We start from the raw sequence: 27419 nt of genomic DNA on the forward strand, positions 1-27419 counted from the left end.
GGATGCTGCATTTGTGATTCAGTCTCTGCAGTAAGCTCAGTACCAGTCCTGACTTGTGCTGTACCTTGAAGTGAAAGCCACAGGGACTGTTCAGAACTTTCCACCTATTATTTCATCTCCATTTGTTGCAGAGTTTGCTGTGCCTGTGCTGTGTGTCACTCGGTATTCTGCATGTATCTGCATCGAGCTGCATTCTCGGGCGGTTATGCGAAGTGTTTGGCTCTGCTGGAGCTGGCTGCACTCACGCTACTGCTAAGCCTTTCAATTAGAAGAATCTTGCAAGTTTATGTTGGCATTCAAGCTGCTCTGTGCACTGGGTGCTGAAGCACAGTGTACAGATGGAAGGGAGCTGATGGGTCGGGTTTTTTTAGGGATCTGATTACTGTTTTTACAAAAGTAACCAGCTGCCTCCCCCAGCTTTCCATGGGGCTTTTCATGTAGTCTTCTGTAAAACCGCACTGTGAGGTGAGGGGTTCCTGGAAGGGGAGAGTTGAACTGCAGGACTGATCTGCTGCTGAAGTGTTCTGAAAACATTTTTGTAGCAAATACTTCTGAGCCCTGGTTTAGACCTTGCAGACAATGAACTGCACAGGCTGTGGTGAAGGTACCGGCCGGCTGTCAGCAGAGGGCAGGAGTCCAAGGGCTGCGGAGCTTTTCTTTCGTGCAGATTCTTAGTGTTCATTTCTTTTACTGTCATGACTCTTTGCTCTCTTTTTTTATTTTTTCTTTTGTTTTTGGCTGATAGCTTCCTGGCTGCTGAGGGAGATGTTTTTTCACTGTGCAAAGTCTGTTTTCGGGTGACCTTGCAGAGGAGGCGCGGTCCGGGCTCCTCTCGCTCCATCTGCCGGCGCTGCAGGTGCGGCTCAGGGCGAGCGCGGAGCTCGCAGTGCCGGCAGCCCCTGGGGGCTGTGGGCCGGGAATGCGCCTCCTGCTGTAGTGGCAGCCCCAGAGAGTCCAGGTGCTGCTGCAGCTTCTGTCGGGAAGCCAAGTGCAGTAAGTGGGAATTGTGTCTGCACGCTGCAAGAGTGAGTAGCTGTCAGGTTCACTTCAGTGATTCCACAGACACACCCCCACCCCCGCTTTAGGAGTTGCTTAGGTTTTTTTCTACAGTGTTGCCAACATCCTTCAGCTTCCTATGAAATTTGAAATTTGACAGTTGTTTTAAGCATCAGTCCAGAAGTTTTGTGTGGACAGAAAATTAAGCAGTGTATTCCTGCTGCAGCAGCAGGAGATTCCTCATCTGTCCAGCATCCACATGTATCATTTCCCATGCCTGTGGTGGGAGAATAAATCCTAAATGGAATGGGTGGTGAAGGGGAATAGGTTTGGCAGCCTTGTTCCAAAAAGAGTTGTCTGAATTTGGGATTAAGCGAGTGTATCAGAGATAGGCACCTGGTGCAGTATCTTATGTTATTGCCAGAATGTAGCTAAGTATAGGCACAGGATCAGCATTGCCAAGATGAAAGCAAATAGTTTTGTGGAGGAGATAATCCAGGAGCTGCTGCATCATTCTCAGCACGGGGACTGAGGGCTGAAGGGATGGAGATCGCTAATCAGCCCCAGCTAATTCCTCAGGTGTTTTCCATTCAGGATTCAAATTGCTGTCTGTGCTGTCACTGTTCCCTGGGCAGATAATCTACTTGCCACATCCTGTCCTGGTAATGTGAACTTCACACAGAAATAGTCCCATTTGCCAGTTCTGAGCAACTCTGCTACAAAAAAGCTCATCTTCCTATTTCTCAGAAAGATGAGACTGCAGTGTGTTGGAGATGACTCTAATATGGAAGATACTCCTCTGTGACATGTTCTTGTTGTTGTTAGCTGGGGGAATGCTCACACACTGCAAAAGGTCTGATGCTCACAGTGACATGACTGTCCAAGGCATTTCTCTGAAAGCCAAAAGCTAATACAGTGAACTTGTTTACTTTGCTTTCTGCAGTGAAAGAAGCAATAAATTACTTATCTCCATGCTTTTCCAGGAGGAAACAGTGCAGATTGCAATTCAGCACAAATCCATAACCAATGGAAAAATCTCATTTATTTCAGGAAGATTATCTTTTTAAGAACAGTGCTAGATCTGGGCTATAATTAAAACAGCTTTTTAAAGAAAAAAGAAAAACAATGGATGTTTTTATCGTTTGATGTATTCTCTATCACTAATGACCCTCTTTTCTCATTTCTTCTATCCATTTTTAAATGGGTGTAAGGAGTTAGCTGTATATTTCATAAAAGTATCATTACCTGAAAAAATAATTAAGATGGTCTTGAAATTAAGGAAATCAGTTTTGAAAAGAAGCAAGTGCTTAATGGAGGTGAGACCAGCTGTGCTTCCCAGGAACGTGCGTGAAGCACTTCATGGAAAAACGTACAAGGCCTTCATGCAACACTGGTAGGAAATTCATAATAATTCAGACAAATTGCATCCTATAAATAGCAGAGCTGGATTCATTAGGACAGGAGGCAGATGGAGAAAATCTAAAACTTGTTTGTTTCTTTTTAAGGCACTATAATGCTTATGAAAAGTGTCAGCTTGCTGTCAGAGAGGGAAAACCCTCCAGTGCAACAGCAACTTTCTCGTTATTAGTTTTTCATCCCTGCTAATGAGCAGCCTCCGTGAGGGGCATTCTTGGTTCTCCTGCTGCTTTTCCCTGGCATAGCCAGGCTGACCCAGAAGAGCTGCAGTGCTGGGAGAGGAGCAGGGGAGGCAGGAGGGAGGACAGAGCCGTGGGTAGTGTGTAGCACTCACTGGCGCTGTTTGAGACAGGTGCCAGTAGGGCAGAGGCATAAATGTAGTTGAAAAGGGGGAGGGGGTAGAGTGAGGTGGGAATCATCCACCACCTGCTAAGGAGTTATGCCCCAAAGCAGGAAGGTACTGGTGGTTGGTAGAGAAAATGCTGTGCATTATTGTAGAGAGAAGGTTGAAGGCATTTTTGAGATGCTCTTACAGTAGTAAGTAGGAAAAAGGAGAGGCTTTCATGCATGGAGAGAGGTAATGACAGAGAACGGGTGAGAGGTGCGTGACTGGAATGCAGCTGTGGCCACAGGAGGGGAGCAGAGGGGAGGAGGTTGGAGCGTCTCAGCACTCACACACAGCAAGGTGCTGAGGAAGGATGTGTGTCCAGTCAAAAAGGAGTGTACAGACTGACAGGAAGGGCACATCACAGACTGCATTTAAATAACAGGGCAGAGTAACAGTGTGGGGCTGTTTCCAAGTGTGACGAAATTACAACTGGGTACTTCTAAACAGAAGACTGACTGAACAATTGCATCCTGTTGAACCACAGGCAAGTCTGAGCTCAGATACAGAAGCAGAAAATGTTCTGTATGAATATTATCTGTTAATGAACCTGCCTTCATCTCTTCTGCTGATATGATTTACATTTCAGCAAAGCTTCCTTAAAAGATAACAGTGTCAAAATTCCAGTAGGCTATCCTAAGAGATTTTTAAGTATTAGTGTTCAGGAAAGGAACACCAGGCGCTTATCAGCAGTGTTTTTTCTTGAGAAGTTCTTAGGTTGCCAATTCACCTTGTGAAGTGGCAGGGGAAAAGGGTGATATGAAGGTTGTATTGGAGTCAGATAATCACAGACTTATTCAAGGAATGGAGAAAAGCTGTACAACTGTTCATGCTTCATGGCTTAAGTAATGGTAGTTTTTCCTCAGCATTCAATATAGAGGGCAATGATCCCAGTGCAAGGGGAGGACACTCGAGAAGAGCAAAGTCAGTGGTATGGATTGGCAGGATGCCTTTGGGGGTTGCCATCTGTTGTGTTTGCACATATCCCTAGGGTGTCATGTGGAGCAGGCAAGTGGTGGCATTGAAAGGAGACACGGCCGTGGAGCAGGTTCAGTGTCCGGTCACTGGAGAAGGGCCCGGGCGTGCTGGGATGCACACGAGAGGCTGAGCATGGAAAGTATGAACCAGTACATGGATCCTCATGGATCCTCGTGCATAGATGGGATTTTTGGAATGGAACAAACCTTGGCTGATGGTGTTTGCTTGCTTTCAGTGGGATAAGTACCTGCTGTACAGCCAGGGGGTTAACACAGCTTGTGTCCATAGACAGTGTTAGAGGGCTCAGTTCTGAGGTCTTGACTCAAAAAGCCACAGAGCCATATGAAGGATGTGGAGAAATACTTTCATTTAAAATCAAGGCTCTTATTTCAGGAAGCCTTTAGCAACAGGGAAGAAAAAATATATCTCCACTGGATAGGACAGCATTGCTCGAAGATCTCTAAAATATGATAGTCTGTGATGCATGTATGGGAGATGGGTGATTTTGAAAAGAAAGTGCTGAAGAGAGAAAGTGATTTGTGTTTGGAGGTTTCCTGTCTTACTAGTGGAAAACTTGCTTTGAAATATGCTATAATTCTAGGACAGCATCTTGTTATGTGAAGAACATTCTTTTCATGCGTACAAATAATAAAAATTATTTTGCTCAAAACAAGCTTGAAATTGCCTCTTTGCCCAGGCTTCTTCACACCTTTATGCTTTCTTTGATGTCATGTTTTTCTAGAAATCCTCTCCTAGGTAATGGTTGCTGCATTACCTAATGCTTCCTTACTGCAAACATCCCAAAGGCCACCAGAGCAGCTACAGTGACTACAGATGAGTCACGTTGACCAGAGCTTGCTTGTGCCCTCGTGCACTCACCAAGGCAATTTAGGGGTTTAAGTTTTTTTGTTCACATAACGTGAACAGCACTTTGAGATCGTTTGTCTGGCCAGTCCTTTAGGCAGATGCTTGGCGTGCTCTGCCCTTATCGATGCAGTGTGTCATGCTATACTTAGTGAAAGAAGATAGATAAAAATTGGTACAAATTGTTCAGCAATTTGGAGTGATAGAGTTCTTGCCTAAGATCCTTTTAAGGTGGGTAGATGCATAAATACTAATCCTATGGATGAGGAAGTCAGAACACGATGGTACTGTCAGTTACTCGGCATCACAAAAGGAAATCCTTGGCAGAGCTCTCATTCCTGTCATGCTGAAACTGCACAGCTGATACAGTGACTCTGGGATCTGCAGTGAACAGATGTGGCTGTCACAGTCTCCCAGAGTGGGACAGTGCTGCCGTATTTCTGTGCTGAATATCTGAACTAGAGTCAGTGTTCCTCCTTGCCACTCACACTTGGGGGTGCTGGTGACTTTGACATCCTGCCCCTTCCTTCTGTCCCCTAGGTGTGTGCAGGGTGTGGCTGACAGGATGGTGTAGCTCACTCTGTTTGGTCCTGCTCTTTGTGTCTCTGAAAGTATTGAGAGATATTTGAACAAGGGCAGGAGTGCAAGGTGAATTTGCAGCCTAGTCTAGAGATGCAAAGTAGTAATTGTCACAGGCAAAAATTGTCCCTTGTCACCACCTGCCTTCTGGGCAGTTCATAGCATAGCACAGATTGCAGAAAGAACTGTCAACCTTAAGACAATTGTCAGGCTTTATTGACAACCTTAAGCTGTTGGTGTCTCCACCATTTCCAGCAATTGTGGATAGAAAGTCTTGGGCATGACAGAAGCTCTTCCTTCTGTGTTGTCACAGCTTTCAGTTGTTCTGTTAGGTTATTAAATAGGAGTATGTGTTTGTTTATACATTGTGTTCTCTGCCTTTCTTGCTTCTGTTCTCCTCTTGCCCCACCTGCAGGCTTTGAATTATTGTACCAGCCAGATGTGGTCCGACTGTACCTCTCCATCCTCACTGAAAGTCAGAACTTCAACACTCTGGAAGCTGCAGCAGGAGCTTTGCAGAACCTCAGTGCTGGCAACTGGACAGTGAGTGCAGTCTTCAGTATTTTTTTGTTTCCTTTGTGTAAGTAAAGAATAAGGGGATGTCCCATTGTAGGTGCACTGTTACTTTGTACATTTTTATCTCCTTTAAAAAATGAAGGAAGTGGGAACGTCAAGGAAATTAGTTCAATTTGCTTGTTGAAAGCATTTTGCATCTTGTGGGCTGGTGATGTTTACATAGCAGAACTGTGCTCAGTGCCACCACTTCAGCCATGTAAGCATTGCTTTGTCCATTCAGAAAAGCCTGGTATTAGATAGTTATGTGTTCTGAATACTTAACTTGTTGGATTGACAGTTTGCTGAGGAAACTGCACTCCAGAGTGTCCCCTAATACCCTCTGTGAAGCATCCCCAGCGCTAATCAGGCAGTTCTCACAAAGATTTGCCTGATTACTTCTAGAACCGCTCAGCAAAGTGGGACTGATAGCAGCCTGAGGGTTGGCAGGGTGGTGTTTCACGGCTGCCTGCCAGCTTATTTTAAATAATACAGGTTTGTTTGAAAAACAATCATGAAACAGAATAAAACCATGAAATTGGAGGAGGAGGAAGATAACAGATGCTTTAGATGCTTTAGTGTTTCCTCCAAGTGACCTCTTTTTTCCTAATCCAGAGGGATGTGTTCAGAACAGATGCTGGCAGATGATGCTTCTTCCTTCTGTTCCTGCCCTCTTTCCCCAGAAGCTGTAGGATGAACTTAGACACCCTTTCTTCCTTGGTTCTTGGTGAACTTGAATGAAGGTTGAAGGCAATGGGATAAATCAGCATGCACAACCTAACTGGTCTTTGCAGAGAAAAAATGAGTTACGGCACTGAAGGAAATGCCAGGGGCAAGGGAAGAGCAGGTGTATGAACTCACAGTACTGGGTGTTGTTTCTTTTCCCTCATGTGTCCTGCTCAGTGGTCCACGTACATCCGTGCGACGGTGCGGAAGGAGAGGGGGCTGCCAGTGCTCGTGGAGCTGCTCCAGTCGGACTCAGACAAGGTTGTGAGGGCTGTGTCCATCGCCCTGAGAAACCTTTCCATGGATCGCCGCAATAAAGATCTCATAGGTATCCTCTGAACGTCTCTAACCAGCCTGGGAGCTTGGAGAGCCTTGAGAGACCTGAGGTTTTGTCCCTTGTGTTGAGGATTTGTTCTCTCTGCACTTTCCATCCATGTATCTGCCAAGTGGGGAGCTGTCAGCTCAGAATGTATGTCCAGCCCACTCAGACAAGCTGTGGCTTGAGGGAGATCTCTTAACTTGGGAGAACCATTAGGTGTACTTTTTTGCAGTAGAGGAGTGTGTGTACATGTGCAGAGGGCTGGATGGGATAAGAGGTTTCTTGTTTTTTCCTTAGCTCTGGTTGTTATGGGACTTGTGCTCATAGATGTTGCTCCTTAGGCCTGCCTGGTACTCCAGTTAGAGTGGGAGTCTGGCCTTTGTTGTGCTGAGCTAACCTGGGGAAGTGCAGGGAGCTCTAAAGTTGTACCTTTGGTTTTTTGCTTCCTCCTTCCTTTCTCATCCTTTTGCCTGGTGGATACTTGTAGGAGCTGGACACTAAACAACTTAATATTCTTCAAGTTGGTGTTCAACACTGCTGTAGCTCCTATCCAAAGTGGTAAATAACATTCACCTGCCCATAAGCAGAAATCTTGAAAGATTCAGCTGAGATGAGTTTTTTCCTCTAGATGACTTCTGTATTTAACTAAGGTATTTGTTTAAACTCTAGCTTTGTCAGGCCAGGAAATACTGGTGACATGTTTAGGGCCATCATGGCAATTGCAAGGTGGGATTCTACCTTAATATGTTAGCTTCTCATTTTAATAGTTCAGAGGTGTAGCCAGGCAAATGGATACCTGGGAATGATCAAGTCCAGATTCCCTGTTTTTTCTCAAGTACTATACATGGAGAAGGCTAGCTGCACCCAGGAGGAAACGCTCTCTTTGTTGGAGAGACCTTTGTTGGAGAAGGTTAATAAATGCATGGCTGCCCACCTTGCCCCAGAAGGCCTATTACAGGGCTGAGTTGAGTAAACCATGTGCGTGTATTAGCATGAATACCTGGCATTAGCCACTACTGGATGTTTTTTTGCCTCAGGCTTTGCAAAATATGATAGATGTTGGCTGTAAAATTCTCAGTAAAAATGCCTTTTTCTCTCCTCAATACCTTTCAGAATCTGTGATGAAGGACTTTATTTTAGCTTTATCAGCTGTCAATAACCTTGAAATAATGAATGAATGATAAATACTCTGTGAAGTTACAGTCTTGTGGTTTAAAACACATGCATTATAAGGGGTTTCTTCAATATAGCAAACACCATTGACTTCTATCATTCAGGTTGGGAAGCTGAAATTATTATTAGGGTTGCCTAATGGTATCTCTTTCCCTTATCTAGGTAGTTATGCCATGGGTGAGCTGGTAAGAAATTTGCCCAGCAGGCAGCAGAGATCTGCAAAGAACCTGGAAGAGGACACTGTGGTTGCAGTGTTGAATACCATCCATGAAATCATTACTGACAGCTCAGAAAATGCAAGGTCTCTGATCCAGACACAGGGCATTCAGAAGCTGGTAGCTATCAGCAAGTCAAGGTAAGTGACAGTTGAAAGCAAAAGGCATAAGAACTCCTTGCAAACATGAAAATGTCACTATGAACAGCAGCTTTTGCTTTGTGAAAGTACTAGAGCATCCCAACCTTTAGAGCTGTAATTTCAGCAGTTAATATAAACAAAGTAAAACCAGCCAGCACCTTTAAATGTACTTGATGAAAAAGGTTAATTGATGAGTCACTTCAGTCGTGTTAAGACGTGCTCTCTCCTTGTCAGAATCATCTTTGCACCATATATACACTTAGCAGGCAGCATTTGCAGTGAAACCATGATCTTTGGTTTTAGTTTGGAAAGCCTTTTTTCTGTGGCAGTGTTCCACTGCTGGAATGCCAGTGATGAAATCTGTTTCTTTTAAGTGAAATGGTTAATGACGTGTGGTAATTGTTCTGGCCAAAGGGCTGCTGGTGGTGATTTAAGTGACAAATTTTCTTCCATTAAAAAACTCTGTTCTGACTGCTGTAGAGGAAACTTTGTTTTGTGTAGTTCATGTCATAGTTCATTGTAGGTGTGTTTGCTGCAGACTTCTGGGAGGGTGACTGAAGTAGCCTTCTTGGGTTATATTGTTACTAAATATGAGAGCCACCAAAAATCTACACCTGTTCTATATTATAAAAGGTGTCTGTGTACTGACTTAGTAAGGAGTAGATAAAATTTCATTTTCGATTTAAAAACAGCTTACTTTTTTTTGCTGACCGAAATTACTGTGTAAGGTATTTTAAACCATGGAGCAACTTCGTTGAATTGTGATGAATAGGTGTACATTGGGATGAAGGTTTGAAAAGCAGCTGAGAACATTTTTTTTGGTTTGGGTTTTTTTTTTCCTGAATAAATCCAGGCAGAATGGAATGTGTCTGTTCTTTGTTAATGTCAGCTACAAGACAAAAGTGTCACCAGGGCTTCTGACCTGACCTGACGGTGCTTGTCCAGCAATACCTGTGAAAACACAGAAATGTGCAAAATTCATAACATTTCAATTTCTGGTTTTGTCAGCAAATACCTATAGATATTAGGAAGTCACTGAATGATTTCACATATATCCCATTAGTTATAGGTTCAAATAATAGCTCTGTGGAGTATTAACATACAAATAGTTGGACATTGCTTGATACTTAAACTGTCATTTTATCTTGCAAATCAGCCAGTCTCCCAGAGAAACAAAAGCAGCATCTCACATTCTTCAGATGATCTGGAGCTATAAAGAACTACGAAATGCCCTTCAGAAGGATGGGTGGAACAAGTCACACTTTCAGGTAAAGATCTTAAATAGGTTCTGGAAGTGCCTGAGTGGAGATGTCCTTACTTAGGCCACCCTTGCAGTCTGTAGATCTTCGTTTTCACTTCTGTTCTCCCAGTTGAGAGCACAGTGGATTGTACCCTACTCAGTAACACCATCCTGCATAGAGGTCTGGCTGTGCTTTGGTGGGGTCTGTGGGATGCAGCTTGTTAGGTTTGGGGAGTTTGCCTTCCTGTACAGCCCAAATGCCCCAATGGAAGAATTAGCATGTCTTGTCTTAGTTGTGTCTCCTTTGAAACATTCTGTACAGCAGCCTAGGGCAGCCACCTCTGCTTGACATGCAGCCTCCTCACCTTTTCTTGTGGAAGGCTTTTGCTTCTTTCACAGGGCAGCAGTGCTGCCATTGAGAAAACAGGGAGAAAACTCCATCAAATCGATGTCAAAATAAAAAATATTCTGTATTATCAGTATTATTATATTCTGTATTAAAAGTTCTGTATGATCAACAGAAGCGGGGCTTAAGTGCATTCCATAATCTCTCTCTGTGCTGTTGGTTCATTTATTTGTATTGTTCAGTTTCCATGAGTAGCAATTTGGTGTCTGTGGTTTTTCTCTTGTAGTCTGTTTCTGCAGCTCCAAAGGGCTCCAAAGGTACGGCTGGCAGGTCTGGCTATGATGACAGCACTTTGCCTCTGGTGGATAAAAGTCAAGGTCAGTTCTTCTCTTTGTCGCTTGTCATATAGTGCTTTACTGTTTTTCTGGATTTGCTGTGACTGTGTTACAGCACAAGGGGGTAAAAATGAATTATTCCTGTGTGCTTTTTACCCCACAGTCTCAAAATAATCAGTCCCTATTACCTGGAGATGGATAGAATTTCATTCCTTACAAAATGTACACTGCTGATACTGTTTTCTCAACTTGGATACAGTGTTATCAGTTTAATCTTCCTGCAGGTGGGGTTGACCTTACCCCTACTCTGTACTGGAGTCTTTCCATTTTTTAAATAAGTGTGCCCATTTTGGCACAGCCTCTTCCTCTACCATGCAGGATTTTTTTTATTGGAGAGGAGTTTATTCAAGCTCCAACTAATCCTATCTGTGCTTTTTCATGAGGCACAGCCACACCAACACCAGTGTAGCACCAGCTTTGATTTCACCATGGTTGCTGTGTCTCTGAGCCTGGCTCTGGTTGCTAAGAGCAGGATTTGCCTGGTGCACTTTCTCTGGTTTAACTGCAGGCTACTGCAGAAACAACAGCCCCACACTGCCCTGCCTGTTTCCACCTTCCCTGTCTTTGAGCAAACCTGGCACATGATGGAGACTGAGGATGATTTGGGTCAGCTTGCTGATGTGACAAGAAACTTCTTTTCTTTGTGGATTAGTTTTCTGTTGGCTCAGCAGATGCTGGATTGGCTGGTGTGCCATGAGAAGCTGTGCCCTGACTTATTTTCCTTCTCTTTTACTCTGGAGAGACCAAAGAGAAGCTTGTTAATTGTGGTAGGTAGTCCAAAGCAGAACTGTGGTTTCTGTTTGAGAGAGAAAGCTCTGTATTACAGTGCCAAAGCAGAAAATACATGGATTACATGTGCTCTCTGAAGAATTTGATTCGGACGTCCCTTTCTGAATGGAAAGCAATGGAATAGTTTGGGAATTTTTTTTTACAATAATCTCTGCATTCAGTACTTTATCAACCTCTCTGGTTTTGTGACTAATTCAGAACTACCAGGTTTTGAGGAAAGCAAATATACCTCAAGTTGTTCCAATGCTTCTCTTTTCTAGATAATGAGAAGTCTGGGAGTCGTGATATGATACCAATGGATGAACTTGGCCCAGGTAAATTCAGTCATAGATCAGACTCTCTGTCTGTTCCAATAGAGCACACTGTCACTCACAGGAAAGTTCAGCTGTTTCTCTAGGAGATATTATTTCAGATGGATAAAGCTGACATTTAAAACAAAACATTACCTCACAAAATACTGGTCATCATCTTTTTTTTTTCTTCGTATACATGTAGAGTGTCACACCAATTTCCCCCACTACTTCATGCATATATTGGAGGTACACTGACCCAGCATTCATTCTGCTCTTTGGTCCCTGGGGCAGCTGCATTCCCTATTACAGATCTGCAAGTCTCCAGGATTCTGAAAGAAAGAGTTGAAAATTTACTTCAATGTATTTCTTGTATTTAAATCTGTTCTGCCTTTTTTTGTGTAGGTAAAACCAAAAATAGGTTAGTGTGTGTGATATTCATGACTACTTTCCATTTAGCTGCATCTAAATGAGCCTGGCTTTTCCTCTAGACTGAGAAGAGCCACTGACTGTCAGTGATGTGCTTTGAGACTGATAAGCTGTGTAGTGTTAAACTTGTAGGGCTTTTTTCCTTTACCAAGGTAGATAAAGGTGCTGTGTGGTGTCTTGAGAATTTGCACCTATTTAAATGCAGCTGTATGAATGCCTCCAGATCTATAGTTACTGCTATTAGTAACTGTGATTGAATAAAATAGCAAGTTAGAGCCAAAAAAAAGCCAAGCATGTTCAGAAAGTAAAAGAACAGGTATTATATATTACCTGTATACAGGTATATAATACCTTTTGTATTCTTGGAAAAATGAGATGCCACCTGCCATGAATCAACTGTCCATATGTATTTTGCCTTAGGGAACACTGAAACATTTGTTCTCACAATGGAAGAAAATCTCTTCATAGAGGATTGCCTGGCAGGAATAGCTGTGTGCTGGCAGGTGCTGCAGAATGGGCAGTGCTGATTGTTTATAGTCTCAGTATTAATTGCTGCCTTATGCTCTCAGGAGTTACTGGTACAGCCCTGAGTACAAAACAAAATGCAAATTTACAGCATATGTACAGCATCAGGCAGATTCTCTGGGCCATGCTGTTCTCCAGTCTTTTTATCACCTTTAGAAGATGAGATCTGTCAAATTTTCCTGATTCCAGCTCCTCAGTGCTTTTTACTTTCAATATGACTATGACTTTAGTCTCTTTTCAGCTGACCTCTGAAATAGCACAACTTCATTTATCCAGTTTACTATCCTTAATTCCAGGGAACTGGAATAACAACATTTCATCTCTTTTCTTCAGGCTCTTCCAAATGCTGCATGTTTTTTGTCTTATGGACATATTAATATGAGAAGGCTGCTCTAGACTATATTTTCAGATTTTAACTTCATAGTGGGCTGTTGTGTTCTGGAGTTTTTGTTCTTTTTCCACTCTGAACTGGTCCTTCCAGCCCAGTGTTCATCCCCTGCAGAGTACATCCGTACAGGACTGATGGTTCCAGAACATCCCCACCTGTCTGCCCCTCCTCTGTGGGTTCTTCTCAGTGTTTAGGCTCTCCTGGTGCCTGGGCCTTTCCTGTTAACCCACATGGGCTCTGCTTCAAGATCACAAAAAGAAAATTGCTGGTGCAGCTTCTTTGCTAATGCTGTAGGGGTTATCCTTCTCAACAGAGGAAATCACTTGGCTGTCACTGGTGAGGGAGGCAGAAGGATCCGTTGCCATCAGCCAGCAGTACCAGAGCAGTCAGGTCCCTGCTGTCTGGGGCAGTGGAACAGCCTGGGTAGGGTGTGGATGTGCTGGGAGACAGAAGAACCCCCGTATTACGAGTCACCATGGGATGATCAGGTCTGTCAGGTGTCCCCAGCTCCAGGCAGGCTGCAGAGCAGCAGTGCCACTGTCACTGTGTGCTGGGGCCCTGCCCCAAGCTCTCTGCAGAAGCAGCAGAATGGTGATCTCCAGTCTGTGCCAAATCCTCCAGAACTCTGTGTGTGCTTTAGTTAACCTGGCAGGCACTCAGACAGGAGCACTTGGGAAGTGAAATTGTTCAGACCAGATACACAGAGTTCAAATGCCACTGTCCTCCATGCCCATCTTCAGGCATGGCTTTTCCTTTCTCCTCCTTCTCTTTGATGGGTTTAGAGGTTTGATCTTTTGTAAGTTGAGAGCTGTGTGAGGGCACAAATGGACTGACACTGGCAGGCATGCATTTGGTCCTGTAATCTGTGATGACATAAAAATGTTGCTGTAGAGTGAGGGAGAGATAGAGAAGCAATAGAGATGACTCCAAGCAGAATGCTGAGAGAGAGAAATAAACAAGCCAAGGATGGGACATTGCTCTATTCACCAAAGTAACTTTTGTCTATACAAGGGATTGTATTAAGTCAAAGTAATGTACTTATACCTTGGAGCAGCAAGATATGTATAGATCTTTATGCCACAGAAGCAGTTAATTCTGATTGTCTCTTCAAATGAATCTGAAATATGGGAGAAGCAGATTTCTAACTTCCTTGCAGAGCTGTGCTTCTCAGGGCAGAGAGGTATTTCTTCTCTAATGCAGCCTCTTTCAATTTCTCATTTTATTTGATCAAATCTGAACTTCCTATCTCTGCTGCTGCTTATCTTGACAGAGGCATAGAACAGTGTGTGGATTTTGGACACGTGGCCTGTGGGTGCCAGTCTGTGTACAGGCCAGGGGCCCACAGGACAAAATGCAAAATGTGTTGGAGTTCAGATGCAAAGGGCAAAGTTCTTGAGTGTCCTTTGTTGTCAGATTACTGCCAGTGCAAAAATGGGATTTTCCTCTTGCTGATGTGTCCTGGCTAAGTATGGGAGTTTTCATTTTTTCTTATTATTAAATATCTGTTTTGGTTTTTTATTTTTTATTATTATAGTTTACTAATGACCTTGCTCCCTGGGAATTATCACAGCTGCCATCAGCTTCATTTAGTGGCTGTTGCTTTCTGGGGTAGTTCAAAGGTTTCCATTGTGTCTTGGCAATTTCTTTTGGAAGTATTTGTCGATCATCCATGATGATGCCACTACAAAAATGCAAAGTGATCCATTACATCCTTGTGAGTTACCATGAGATTGTAAAAAGCTACCACCCAGATGCTGCAAGTTTAATTTTCTGTTTTTCCATCACTGAATACATACTTTTGTGAAGTATTTTGTCCTAACTAGATGATGAATCTGTAGATTAGGACATAGCCTACTAGCAATGTTCATGCCTGTCATTTGAAAGAGAATTATTGGTCGTGCGTTCCCCATGAGTGCTGGCTGGGTAGCTGGGTGCAGCTGGTTTTTTCTTTTTTTGTTCAAAAGGAATAGCTAAGAATGTCAGGCATCTTGATTGTCAACAAGTAATTGTAAGTAAGTTTAATGCTGTGTAGCAAATCATGCTTTATGATCTGTGAACTACATGTATAACTCCAAAATTCCTTAGTTATTTTTGGTCAGCATAGTTAAATCATCTTTTACTGCCCTTGATGTCAAAAATGCATCCTGCTTCAGGTGCTTGTTTGCTGGTCTGTGTGCACTTGGGTTTGAGGCACACAGAACACTGCAGCTTTTCTCAGTTTAACCTGACTCTGTGTGCAGTTGTCATGTGGGCAAACAGTGCCACGAGAAGCCCACAAATACATCACTCATTTTTCCTTAATGGCCTGTTACAGGCAAGTAACAAATAGAGAGAGAGGCATTTTCATAGTTTTACATAAACTTTTTGTAGTATTCTAAAAACACAGTTTGTCAGGAAAAGAAAACGTTAATGATCCCTCAGTTACACAGGGGAAAACAAAAGCCTACAGGGAGGTATAAATTTGGGTGTTGTTTACTCCAGATTACAATGCTGTCAAAGCAGAGCAGGCAAGGATCTATTTGTCACTGATAATGAGGGAAATTTGATGCATCACGAAAATAAATTAAGTTTTGCATTGTCTGACAATGATTCAAAGCAAAGGTTCTGAAATAATTACAGCCATTTCTTTATAGAACTCTCTCACAGTTTTCTTCCTTGTGTTCATCATGTTTTCATGCTGTTCCTTAGTTGTCAGGAGAAAAGGCACCAACAGGTGCTGCTTCGCAATGAAAGACAGCCCAAGCACAGCAGGGATTGCATTGAGATTTCTTCCAACTCGACAGGCCCTTTTTCTCAGTGCTCTGACGGGGACTCTTCCAAATTATTGTCATGTCCTGCTAGTAGTCAGGCTCAGGAAAAGTGGTAACAGGCTGCAGAGCATTCAGAGAATGAACACAGCCAATTAATCAGGCTGCTAAGCAAGGAATGCAGGATTTGGGCTGAATTTGGAGCTCATTAGCCACAGGGCATGAGATGACAACTTGCTGCTTTCCTTGGGCACACTAAAAAGTGCAGCAGGCTGGGATGAAAACAGTGCTGCTTGCTAATGAGTGCCAGCATCTGGCAGTGCTATAAAAAGAAGGCTTCTCTGTTTGTTTTTAGCTAGTAAAAATGAAATTTCAGAGCTGGAGCACATGAGAAGCAGGCTGCCGGCATCTTTGGGTTGTGGTGGTTTGTTTTCCTTGCTAAAGAATTCTGCTTGCATCAGCTCTGTTTCTGCTCCTGTTTTTGCTTCATGCCTGACTGTTGTGTTTTCTCCTCAGATGGATATTCCACCATCGACCACCGAGACAAGGAGCGCAAGTACAAGAGCAGTGATAACACAGGAGATGCTTCCGAGAAGGAACCTTTAAAAGTGAGCTCCCCTTCCTGCTGAGGGTAGTTAGTGCCTTGGGAAGAAAGGATCCAGTGTCCTCAGCCAGAAACACAGGGCAGTCACTCACCAGGGGGCTGTGTAAAGGCCTTTTTTTATTTCACATAAAGGCATTATTTTGTAAATTAGCACTTGGCTAACTAGAAATAAAAACAAAATGTTGCTTTCCAGTGCAGCAGCAAGTGCAGGTACTTGCTCCTCTACTCTTGTAAATGGATGAGGTTGTAAAGATAGGAAGTGTTTGTTCTGTTGCCCTTGTCCAGGCAGCATTCCCTGGCCCTGAGCTGTGTAACTGTGCTCAGACTTTGTTTTGACAAGTCTCTTCAGGTTGTCATGCTGCTTTATTGTCTTCATCATGAGAAATAGGTGTGATCTTGTGTGTCCATGTCCAGCAGTGTGGTGAGTAGGACTCATTTCTGCAGCACTCATGCACAGTCCTGATGGTGGACCATGGCCGTGGGCCAGGGAGATGGAGAGCAAAGAAGAGACATGCACAGTTCGCTGTGTGTCTTCTAAATACAAATTTAGCCTACTTTCTAAATGAAAGTAGTCCTTACTTTACAAGACCTTTTGTATTATGGGCTGTGTGCAAGTGTGGCTCAGTAGGCTCTGTGTAATCTCTGTTGCACTTCTGTACCTTTTCAGAGTAAAAAGTCTGTGAATGTAAAAATGCTGTGGCCACCAGTTCTCCCTGGCCTTAATACAAGCTTGGGTTTTCCCCTGGGGGAGTAATTTCAAGAAGGAAAATGAGGATTCATTGAAATAAGAGTCAGTGGTAGGAGACACTATTGCTAGTCTGCAGAAGGCTGTCCTTAATAACCTTCAGCCCATTGTTGATAAAACCAGAAAATTCAGGTGATTTATGTTGATGGGAAGCAGTTAAACTTCAGCCAGCTGAAAGACAAACCCACCATCGTTGAACAGGGAAATAAAAAAATGGGATTTGGAGAAAAATACTTCCATAGATGGTAAACTAGGAAGACTGCACCAACTTGTCTGTTTTAACTTGCCTAGTCAGGCATTTCCTGCTGTGTTCTGCCTTTCCAAGAAGGTACAGCCTGGAGAGTGGCTTCAATCTGCCTGGACTTTTTTTAAGCTGATTACTGAAGTCCTACAATGTGTCCCTCTCCTCCAGTTGGCAAGAGATGGTCCTGCTTCAGCCAGTATCAGTCAAATAAACTTCCTAGTTCCCTCATCACAGTTCTAGTACAGTTTTGCAAGGATGCAGCAGGAATGGATGCAGTAAGTTATATAAGAATGTTGATCAATAGGAACTTGGCAAAAAATACCTCTTAAAGGAAAATAGGATAAGATAGGAAAATTAACAAGTACTTGTTATTTTTTCTACTCAAAATTCATTAAAGTGGTCCAATGCAACCCTCAAAATCACATCAAGCAGCCCTAACTCCAGTGTATGACCAAAGTGAAGGACAACCAGAGTTCAGGAGGTGCTGCTTTGCTTTTATGAGAAAGAGAGAAAAAGCATTTCACCTCAACAGTGTGTGACCCATAGCCTGTGCTGCCTCTTGGTTCTGAGCACCTGGGGGTAGCCTGAATCCAGGCTGTTGGGCACAGCAACGGTGGGCACAGCCCTGCCCTCACCTGGGCACAGCTGAGCAGCTGCTGCTCTTCCTCTCTGTGCTGCCAGACAGAAATGTGGCTCTGGGGGTTGTGGCTCGTGAGCTCTGTGCAAGCTCAAGGGAGGCTGGGAATCCAGGGAAGTGTGGCCTTTTGGCTGTTGCAAATGCTTTTGTCAGTATTGTGCCTTTGCTGATCTTGTTTCTTTCTCTACCACTAATTTTCCCTTGTGCTACTTTAAGCTGACTTGTTTGGTGGTTTTGTTTGATTAATCCGCTCTGTTTTGCTTTAACTCCTCACCCTGTGCTGCAGAATGACACAAATAGGAAAAACATTAACAGGAGTAACAGGGCTTCGGTGAATCTGGTGGATGCCCGTGACATTAAACCCCAGCCTGTTGACTCCTGGGTCTAATTTGCATGCATGGTAGGTCCTTTTAATGGTAATTGGGGCTAGTGAATAACTTTCTCTTGTGCATGATCTGTATAGCTGTGGGATCTCTTCAAATCTAACTGCTAACTTACAGATAGATGAAAGTGCATTTGGAAGAAAAAAAAAAGTGGTGTTTGTACTATTCAGTGTATCTTTAATGAAATGCAATAAAACACCACAGTTTGATTAAAAATAACCTGTCAAATAACCAGGCAGAAAATTAATATTGTGAATGATTAGTTGTCAGCTGAAATGTGAAATATTTCTGCTGTTAGGCCATGGGAATGAATTTGAGTATTGTGTTCCTGCTTCCAACCATTTTTCTCCCTCAATGCTCATTATAAGGATTAGCCTGAGACTTAAGAAAAAACATATCCTTGACTATTTTTGGATGTCCCCTAAGGTTCCCACGAATTACAGCAGGAAAGCTGCTGACTGTACACGAGTTACTTTGTAAGGAGAGATGATATTGGTTACACAATAAATAGTGACCCACAACTCCCACTTTCCATTTTCTTTTTTTTTTTTTTAATTGTGTGTCACTAAAGAAAGGTGCCTTTTTGTTGTGTTCTAGTTGTGTGCCTTTGCCATGTGCCAAGTTCCTCAGTAATGTTACCAGCCTTTCTTCGCTCCTGCCACTGCTAATCTGTGTCCTGCTGTCTTGCTCGAGTCACCCCGGCGATGCCTTCTGGCACTCCGTCAGAGGATGCTGTGTTTGGAACAGCAGGTGGTGTGCCCCTGGCTAGGACTAAAGGAAAATTTCAGTGACTGTCACGAAGGCACTGAGCAACTTTCCCATCAGAATGGGCAAGAGACTTTAAAGGCCCAAATTCCAAACCATGAGCTGTCATTCACCCACATAATTCTACATGGAAATCCCTTTCATTAGTGGGAGAGAAAGTTCCTGTATTTTTTTGGGTGGTGGTGCTGGATATTTTTTTCCCTCCTTCCTTTCAGTCTAATAGGAATGCAAGGTGTTAGCAGATGGTTTCTGTTTCTGGTTGGAAGTGCCTGCCCAGAGAAGGCTTTCAGCATTTTGAGGTGCTGTCACAGAGCAGGTCTGGCACCGCTGGCCTCCCACGGCTGCTCAGCACTGCGTGATCAGCCATGGTGACTCAGGCACGGGGTAGCATCAATGTGCCTGTGGTGCCTGCTTCATTCCCACACTCTGCTCTGAGCAGTGAAGCCCTACAGGTGGGGTTCTGACTTTGAAAAATTAGGTCTGTGCTTGTTTTTCCCAGACTTGCCCATCAAGGAGCCCATGTGTTGGCATAGGTTGGCATTTCCAGTCACTGTCCTCCCACAAGGTGATGGAGATCACCAAGGCCATGCTAATGACTGGTATTAATCAGTTCTGACTTTATTTTGCAGGGCTAAAGTCCAACCACATTTTTTTTAATTGAGGGGGGAGAAACAAACATTGAATCGACCCAGAGGATCTCATCAGTCACCACTGCCATTCAGACTGGGAGGGCTGCAGGTCCCAGGAGGGCGTGGGGAGCGAACCCACCCGAGTGCCATCGCCCGGAGCACGATGCCTTACAGCGAGACACTCTGCTGCTTAACTCCCTGACATTCCCACCAGAGACAGCCACCGCCTCCCCCTCCCTCCCTCCCTCCCACTCCTGCAAGAAGAAAAGCAAGAAAAGAGAATCCAAGCTTCCATGTAGCTGGCTGCGTTCTTAGGTGACTCTTACGTGTGGATGGTGCCAAGTTGGAGAAGCGCAGATCATGGGGCAGCTTCACAGCGAGACGGGAACTGCGGCATGTTTGAAATGATACCGTAGGTGTAGCCACGAGGAGAATAGCACTTTTCTGGTTTGGGGTTCATGGTTCTGGTTTTTGTTTTGGGGGATTTCTTTTGAACTGTGACTCTTAACATTTTTGAAGGCTTTCTGAAAAATGTTTAGGTTTTCTTTATTATTCCCACAGAAGGTGCAGGAATGTTGAGTGGGTTTATTGGATTTCAATGAAGGGAGAAAATGCAGAACAAAAACTATTAAACGCTAGTTAAATGAACTGGAGAGTGGATGACAAAATTGATGCAAGCTGTATAATCTGCTTTTAGAGTAAGCTATATCAATCACAGTGCTATATTATCATTATAATCTGGTGTACAATACTTCTGCCTTTTGAATTCTGTAATGTCTCTGTTTTTATTTCTACATATTGAAAAGCAGTTTATGGAAGGTTTCAGTGTCCCTGGTTCAGAAAAATGTGCTGGGAAATGGAGTTGGCTGGCTTTTTATTTTCATGTTCTCAAAGATTGCAATAAGGAGCTTTTACATGTTAAATGTATCATTGTTGCATTGATGATGATGAACTACTTTTGCCATAGCTGTTAAGACATTGAAGGAAATAGGAGCTTTTTTGTAGGATGTCTCATTTTGAACACACTATAAATTCGAGATGGGTCTGTCACTTACATTTGATAAATTTTTCAGTGTTGGATCCATGTTTGATTTGGGCTAAAGATCCTGATGAAAAATGCCACAAAGGGAACTGGTTTGGCATTTTAAAATCATTGTCATGGTTTCTGTGTTCCTTTGCTTTTGAGATCGCATATTTCACGTGGTGTGAAAATCACCTGTGTGCAGCAGCTCTCCTCCAGGATGCCAAGGCCTGCCTTCTGTAGGGGAATGTTTACCTCAAGAAAATGTACTCTGCAAATGTGGTATCTGGAAATGCCGGGGACTAAATGATTTCAGATCACTGATTTTTCTCCAGGCATTGGTCAAGGGAGGGCAGCAGATGAGAATAGGAAGCAAATGTCTCAGCATTAGCATTGAGAGGACTTTTGCTGATTTTACTTGGTTGCCATTGTTCTTTGATTGCCACATTTAGTTTTAAACAAGCTCCTAAAAACGGTGTGACTGGAAAGCACATCCTTGAGTCTAGCAAACATCATTTGCGGTTTTCAGTGCCTGCCGTTCCTTTTGTAACTAAAAAGGGGAAGTATCCAACAATCTCACCTCCCCCAAAATATTACTGTAATAGTAACCATTACATTTTTTGTAAAAAAAAAATTTAAAAAACTTTAAAAAAAGGCAAGTACCAAGAGCTTTGTATCTTCTTGAGTATATTAAAAATTTGACATGAATACATATATATAAATAAATAAAAAAGTCTATATATCTATATATATATATTGTTGTGCAGAGAATAGGTTAACAAAACCATGTAAAGTAGTTTGCAGGAGAGGGAAGCATTTGTTGATTCAGGGAAAAGACTGATGCCAGAAGCTGTCAGTGATTTGGATGATACGTGTGCTGCTTCGCACCCTCCCTTTTGACCCTCATCTTCCACATACGTTGCAGTGTCACTTCTGGATCCTGGGGAAGGTGAAGTTGCTTGGAGCAAATCAACATAGCAAAGATTTGTTATTTCACCTGCATGAGAGTCCTATTGGGCCAAAGATGCTCAGCGGATCAAGGGAAGCAAAGAGAGGCACCTGTGACTATCTGTGTCGGGGCAGTGTCTCTGTGTAGACATAAAGTGTGGCAATGAAACCAGATACATCATCTGACTGTATATTATATCAATGGTGCTCTTTTCATACTTGTTCTGCCAATACGCGGAGACCCTTTTAACCAAGCTACACAGAAGAGTTTTATATCACTTTTGGTTATGTACTTGGTGTATTCTTTTTGTATATGAAAGGATTTTTTTAAAAACGTTCAGTAATTAGCAATGGAACCTGCTTTGTAGCTGACTAGAACAGTGTAAGAGAAGGGCCATGCTGTCAGTCTGTCCCTGATCTACTTCAAATCATATATTTACCAAAGGAGTCTGAGAAAAAGTTCACTTAAAATAAAGACCTGACTGTTGAAAGGAGTCTCTGCTAAGACTTTGTGGTTTAGTTATTGTGCAGATATTTCAAAGCCAGCAAGAAGTTATCAGAGAAAACCGCAGGAGGGAGCAAGTGAAGTGACTGGGGCCAATTATGGTCATGACTTCCAATCCTAGGTATCCCATGGCTCTTACTGGGACACTACAGGGACACTCAGAATCTGGGTTGGAGTCCACGTTCATCTGTGTCATTAATGGGCTAAAAACACTAAGGATATTGGAGAAGCAGATTCAGACCCCATCTCACTTCTCCCAAAAGTCTTTTTTTGTATTTACACTGCACCCTGAACTGTCCCTATCAGGTTAAATGGCACTGGCTGCCCAGGTCATCGTAGCAAACTGTTCTTTGTTTTCCTGGGGGTGTTACAGCAGCCAGCAGAGTTGTGAGCTGACAGCATGGTTTATTGCTGCAGAAAATCAGAGGATGGTGTGTCAAGAAGTTGGATACCAAGTTGATGGGCCAAGGCTTCCCCTGGGAATCACACATCAAACCCCTACCCTTCCCATGCCTTACATTGACAACTATTTCCCAAGTATGTAGCAATAACCCATCCTCAACACTACTGTGGGGGTTTTTCTTCTTGACAAACTAACTGTTATTTGGATGATGAGGAAAGAAAACAGATTGGGGGATGATTTGTATGTGAAACTATCACCTTGTATTATCAGCCCACCTGCTGAGGTCCAAAGCAGGGTACTTTGAACCAAGTCTGGTGATTTAATGTCCTTTTTGTCGGTGGCCAGGGGCTCGCTGGTGGGATGTGTGCCCACCCCTGCCTTCACCTCTCCCCATGTTGGCTCAAGTGTGACTGGCTGTTTGAGCTGTTCTGGAATGTGGGTGTATGAACCCGTAATTGTTGTATTTTGGCAGCAGGGACTGTATGTAAAGAAGGGAAAGTGGCAGTGTGTGTTGACTAATGCTGCAGTAGGGTCTAGAGTCTCCTGCTAAAAGCAGGCACTGCTTTTTAGGGCTCAGGTTTGTGACCTCCTCTTTTACTGTTGACTCCACTGTGAAAACAGGAGGGAATCTGCCTGCAAGGGGCTGGGATAGAAGAGATTTCTACCTGCAGAAATTGTAGTGGGAGGGATGGTTGTGGAAGGAAGTGATGGTGTTGCAAGACTCCTGCTAAAGAGGAGGAGGAAATTTGATGGCCCAGTCAGGGCTGAGGTAACACAGGGGAGAGGGAGACTTCTGACAGCATGTGATTACTGTAGAACCTTCTTCCTAGAAGGTGGCTCGCATATCTCCCAGGCATTTTCACTGAACAAACACTCTGTGCCAACTCCCCTGGAGGAGCATCAAGTAAGTGTGCAGCAGTTGTGCTTTATGGTTCCCAGGTCAGTCAGTGTGTCTGTGGAATCCAAGGAGGAGAGCAAAAGGCAAGGTTGTAGGACATTTTGGTTCTGTTGTGGATTTAAGTAGCAGTATAGCCATACATACAACTCTAGGTGTGTTGTCAGCTTGAAATGCTCCCTAGGGAACAGCTTGGGCAGCCATAGGTCCCAATCTTCAGTGTCTTCTGTTCTGGCATAACTGCTGCCTATCCCAGATCTGTTCTCACATGCTCAGACCTGGTTCTGAATGTGCTTGTGTCAGGAAAGCAAATCTGGTCTCTGTTGCCAAGATGCCCCTGGGAGTAGGAACTGACTTGCTGTCAGGACACATGAAGAAAGCCAGGGGTGGCATGTCTGTTACAGCAGTTTCCTAAGTTGGTGCCAGCTCTGAGGAGCAGTTTCAGTAATGCTTTCTAGCAGGAAAGCCTTGTGCTAGGCAAAGCAGTTTTCACTCCTAGAGCAGTTTCATGAGACTGAAGGTGGTGAGTTACCTTCTGTTACCTGCCTTAAGGTTGAGCATGGGCTCAGCTACCTGTGAGAGAGGTGCACATGTCAAACCCTCGAGCAAGCAAAGCTTCAGAAGCCAAATGGGCACATAAGAGTGGTTATAGCCTCATCTGCTGAGCCGCTGCTGGCTCAGTGAAACCTACCATGTGCCAATACTTTCAGCCAGCAGGTTTGTGCTGTTGGGGTGGAGTTTTTGAAGGTGTTTATATAGGTGTAGTTTTTTGCAAAATTTCTTTATGATACCCCTAAAATCTGGTGTTTACTTATCTTTGACAGAAAAAATCTCTGATTTACTGATACAGTAACTAACCTAGTGCATTTAAGGGGAAGATACTATGAGCCTTTGTTTTCTGTTTAAAGTTTGACATCAGGGTAGGATGATCTGAAGTCCAAGGTGAGGCGGAAGATGGTGCAGATACTACAAGGCCTGCCAATCTGGTTCTTACTGTTCAGAAAAAAACAAAATAACTAGACTAAGAAGCTTACTGGTAATTAGTAGCTAATGTGTTTGTAACTATCATGTGCCTTAAAATTTTCATGGTAGGAGAATTTAAAAAAATCAACAATGTGTTTTCTGTAATAACTGCTCAACATTCTCTCTGTAGATTAGACTGGTGGGATTTTGCATTGTATTTACACTGTACTATAAACTGAAACACTTAGAATGGTTTGATTTTACAAGTATGGAGAGGAAAAAAGGTGGATTATGCTTTTCATAGAACAAATATTACCGTGACAGAATGTATTATTATTATGATAGGATCTTTCCATAATGCAGACAAGTAGAATGCTTGTTAGAAACCAGGTATGTAGGATAACAGTTTGGTGTGTTTTCAATAAACCATGCCTGGAAAGAATACATGTGCCATTGGTTATCTTTTTGTTACATCAGGTATCTCAAATATTCTTTGGCTTTTGCAGCAGCAGTTTTCTGTGACAGGGGATTATTCAACCCTAGCTCAGGTCAATACTCTGTGTTAGCAAAAGGTCAGTGGTAATGAGAGGCAATTGAAATATCCTATAAATGAGTAAAGCTGAACACTTTTGACTCATTGCCATATGTTGGAGTTGTAGCATGACCCTGGACTGTAGATCATGGAGTTTTTTGGTTTTTTTTAATATACAGACATATTTCTGTGGGAAAAACATCTGCATCACTGTTCAAGGGCCAGCATGTCTGTGAGCACAGAACTTGCTGATATCTTTTCCATTTGGAAAGTTCCTAACCTTCCTCAACTAAGTCATAAAATCTGTGTAACTTTACAAAGATTGCACATTTCTGAAATGTGTGTAAGAAAACCAAATTGTAGTAATGTATGAGGTTTCATTGACACAAGAAATTGTTACTTCGAAGATGTGCCAAATAACTTACATTTGGTACTGTGGAATGGAAGAAAATCCAGATAATGAAGAGTCACCCATATAAGGTAACCGCCAGTTACCAAGAGATATTCATTCTCTTGAGGACTGTCTCATCTGTGTTTGTGAGCTCAGTGACTGGCACACCTAAACACACCATATTCACTACCGTGCCTTTATGAAGCCTGACCAAACCCGATTAATCTCCACAGAATGTTCTGCAAGGTCTTAGAAAATGGAGGTCAGTTTTTCTGAGTGAAAGGTTGATGAATCATTGCCAGTAACAGAGTTTACCATAGGAGAATTCCTGATTGTACCATTCATAGCACTGTAAGGTTTCATTTACATGCAAATGTTAGCAAACAGAGCTTGGAAGGTCATCTCCAGCTTACCTTCCCTCCTTATTTCAGATGTTTCAAATGCATCCCCAGGTGTTTTGTAAAATCATCTCTGGATCTGTTTTTGCAGCTGGAGGATTCAGTTTCACAAGTGCTGTGATAAGATGTGGGCTCCTGGACTTAGCATCCTGCAGCTCAGTGTCATCGTTCTTCCACTGCAGTGAGGAACCTTATTTTCCCTTTGTGGGTGCACTAATATGGCAATGAATAGCAGATGCTGTAGGTAAGGTACTGAGCTAAAACAAACATGTTGTTTTTACAACTGACATTTTATAGCTGTCAAAATTACTTCATTTCCAGCTTATCACAGGTTGGGCAAACAGAAGTGGTGAGTCCTGCAGGTGAAAGGTTAATCTGGTAACAGTGGGCAAGAAATATCACAGCCCTCATCTGTTTCAGGTTTCAGCAGTGTCTTGGGGTAATACTCTGTCCTCAGGGGTCCCCTCCCCAGTGTCTTTCTTGAAAGGTCTCTTAAGCACAGCAGTGGCAGGATCTTGTTCTGGTACAAGCTGATGGGGGGGGGGGTCTTTTGAAACAGGAAGGTGCTTTACAATGTCATTAACTGAGCTGTAGAGACAGGCAAAGACTGAAACTCTGGTGCTCTGTTCAATGTGTGTGTGTGCACAGCAATCATAGCTGTTATTTGTAAGGTACCTTATACCTGATTCCTGATGGACTGCTCAGCCAAGTAAGGACACATCACTGCCCTGCTGGTGTCACCTTGGGTGGGAGAGTTGGGATCTCAGTGGTTTCTCTCTTCTTGTTGCTCTTGTAGAGGTTTCTGTATGTTCCCTTCACTGCATTTAATTTGACTCATTGCTCAGAATTCTCCAGTGAGCTGCTTTTCCCTTCCTCATGCCAGTGGGAGGAGGCAGTGGCTCCTGTACCCTGCTCTGTACTCAGACGAGTAAATTCTGATGGAAGGATCACTTCCATGGGTGCTGTTATGCAAAAGTCAGTAGTGCTATGTTTGACTACCTCTCAAATCCTCCTTTCTTGTACAGTATTTTGAAAGACAGTATCATATCCCTTTGAGTTAACAAAGAGGCTCTGGCAGAAACCAGACCTCACTCTCATGCACTGCCTGAATCACTAAGACAAGCTAGACAGTAACTGTCATCTGGAGAATGGGTGTAAATTCCCAGTATTTGGTGAGATCAGCCGTTTCTGACATGAGCTGTGAGAACTTGCAGAGATGTGTGTTTGTTGCTTTAGGGGAGTTCTTCCCCTTGGGAGCTTTCTATCATGGGCACTCCTTAAACACATGCTCCACATGCACCATTCCATACACAGTTTGTGCAAGCATAGGTTGTGTCTTCCAACTGCAATAGGCTGATGTTGCAGTAACACCCAGTAGGTTTTTAAAATATGTTCAAATTAGAAGATCCACTGTCTGCCTTTTCCTTCTCCCAGAATTCAAAGTGTGACTTTATTTTGAAAAGTGCCTCTTTTCCCTGGGATATTCCACATTTATGTGTCAGTGACTCCAGATCATATTTGCTCAACTGACCAAAAGCCTTTTTTCTAATTGTCAGTCATGCAAACTGAGTCTGGCTTTTTTCTTTTCATCCCTTGCCACCAATAATTAAGAGCATTTCAAAAATGTAGTGAAGTGGAAAAATTTTTTGTACATATGGAATTCTGCAAATGTTCTATCAGAACATATATTGTGTTTATTTTCACAGTTTGCCATGTTGGAGATGCTTTCTAATGAAGTAAAATACCTTTTTATACTAAAAGATGGCTGTTATATTTGCCATATGTATTACAAATACATTATTCACTACTGCATCTTTTGAAATATCCATTCTACAGGTTCCCACCTTTCCTTATCTTCTTGACA

At 43.1% G+C, this 27419-nt stretch overlaps 1 protein-coding gene across 25 annotated transcripts in view; it reads left to right on the forward strand.

The window, feature by feature from the left end:
• Nucleotides 1–24676, forward strand: part of ARVCF (ARVCF delta catenin family member) — a 246792-nt gene extending 222116 nt beyond the window's left edge. For 24 of the 25 annotated variants that reach the window (XM_064727179.1, XM_064727180.1, XM_064727190.1 and 21 more), the window contains 9 exons: nt 5634–5761; nt 6674–6824; nt 8151–8343; nt 9500–9611; nt 10216–10306; nt 11374–11427; nt 16009–16100; nt 18009–18122; nt 19500–24676. In XM_064727179.1, the coding sequence (XP_064583249.1) occupies nt 5634–5761; nt 6674–6824; nt 8151–8343; nt 9500–9611; nt 10216–10306; nt 11374–11427; nt 16009–16100; nt 18009–18110 (923 nt within the window). In that variant the 3' untranslated portion in view covers nt 18111–18122; nt 19500–24676. The remainder of the gene's footprint in view (nt 1–5633; nt 5762–6673; nt 6825–8150; nt 8344–9499; nt 9612–10215; nt 10307–11373; nt 11428–16008; nt 16101–18008; nt 18123–19499) is intronic. The other variant, XM_064727194.1, reaches the window with a different exon arrangement.
• Nucleotides 24677–27419: the final 2743 nt, after the last annotated feature.

This window comes from Zonotrichia leucophrys, chromosome 15 (genome assembly GCF_028769735.1).
Source record: "Zonotrichia leucophrys gambelii isolate GWCS_2022_RI chromosome 15, RI_Zleu_2.0, whole genome shotgun sequence".
Classification (NCBI taxonomy): domain Eukaryota; kingdom Metazoa; phylum Chordata; class Aves; order Passeriformes; family Passerellidae; genus Zonotrichia; species Zonotrichia leucophrys.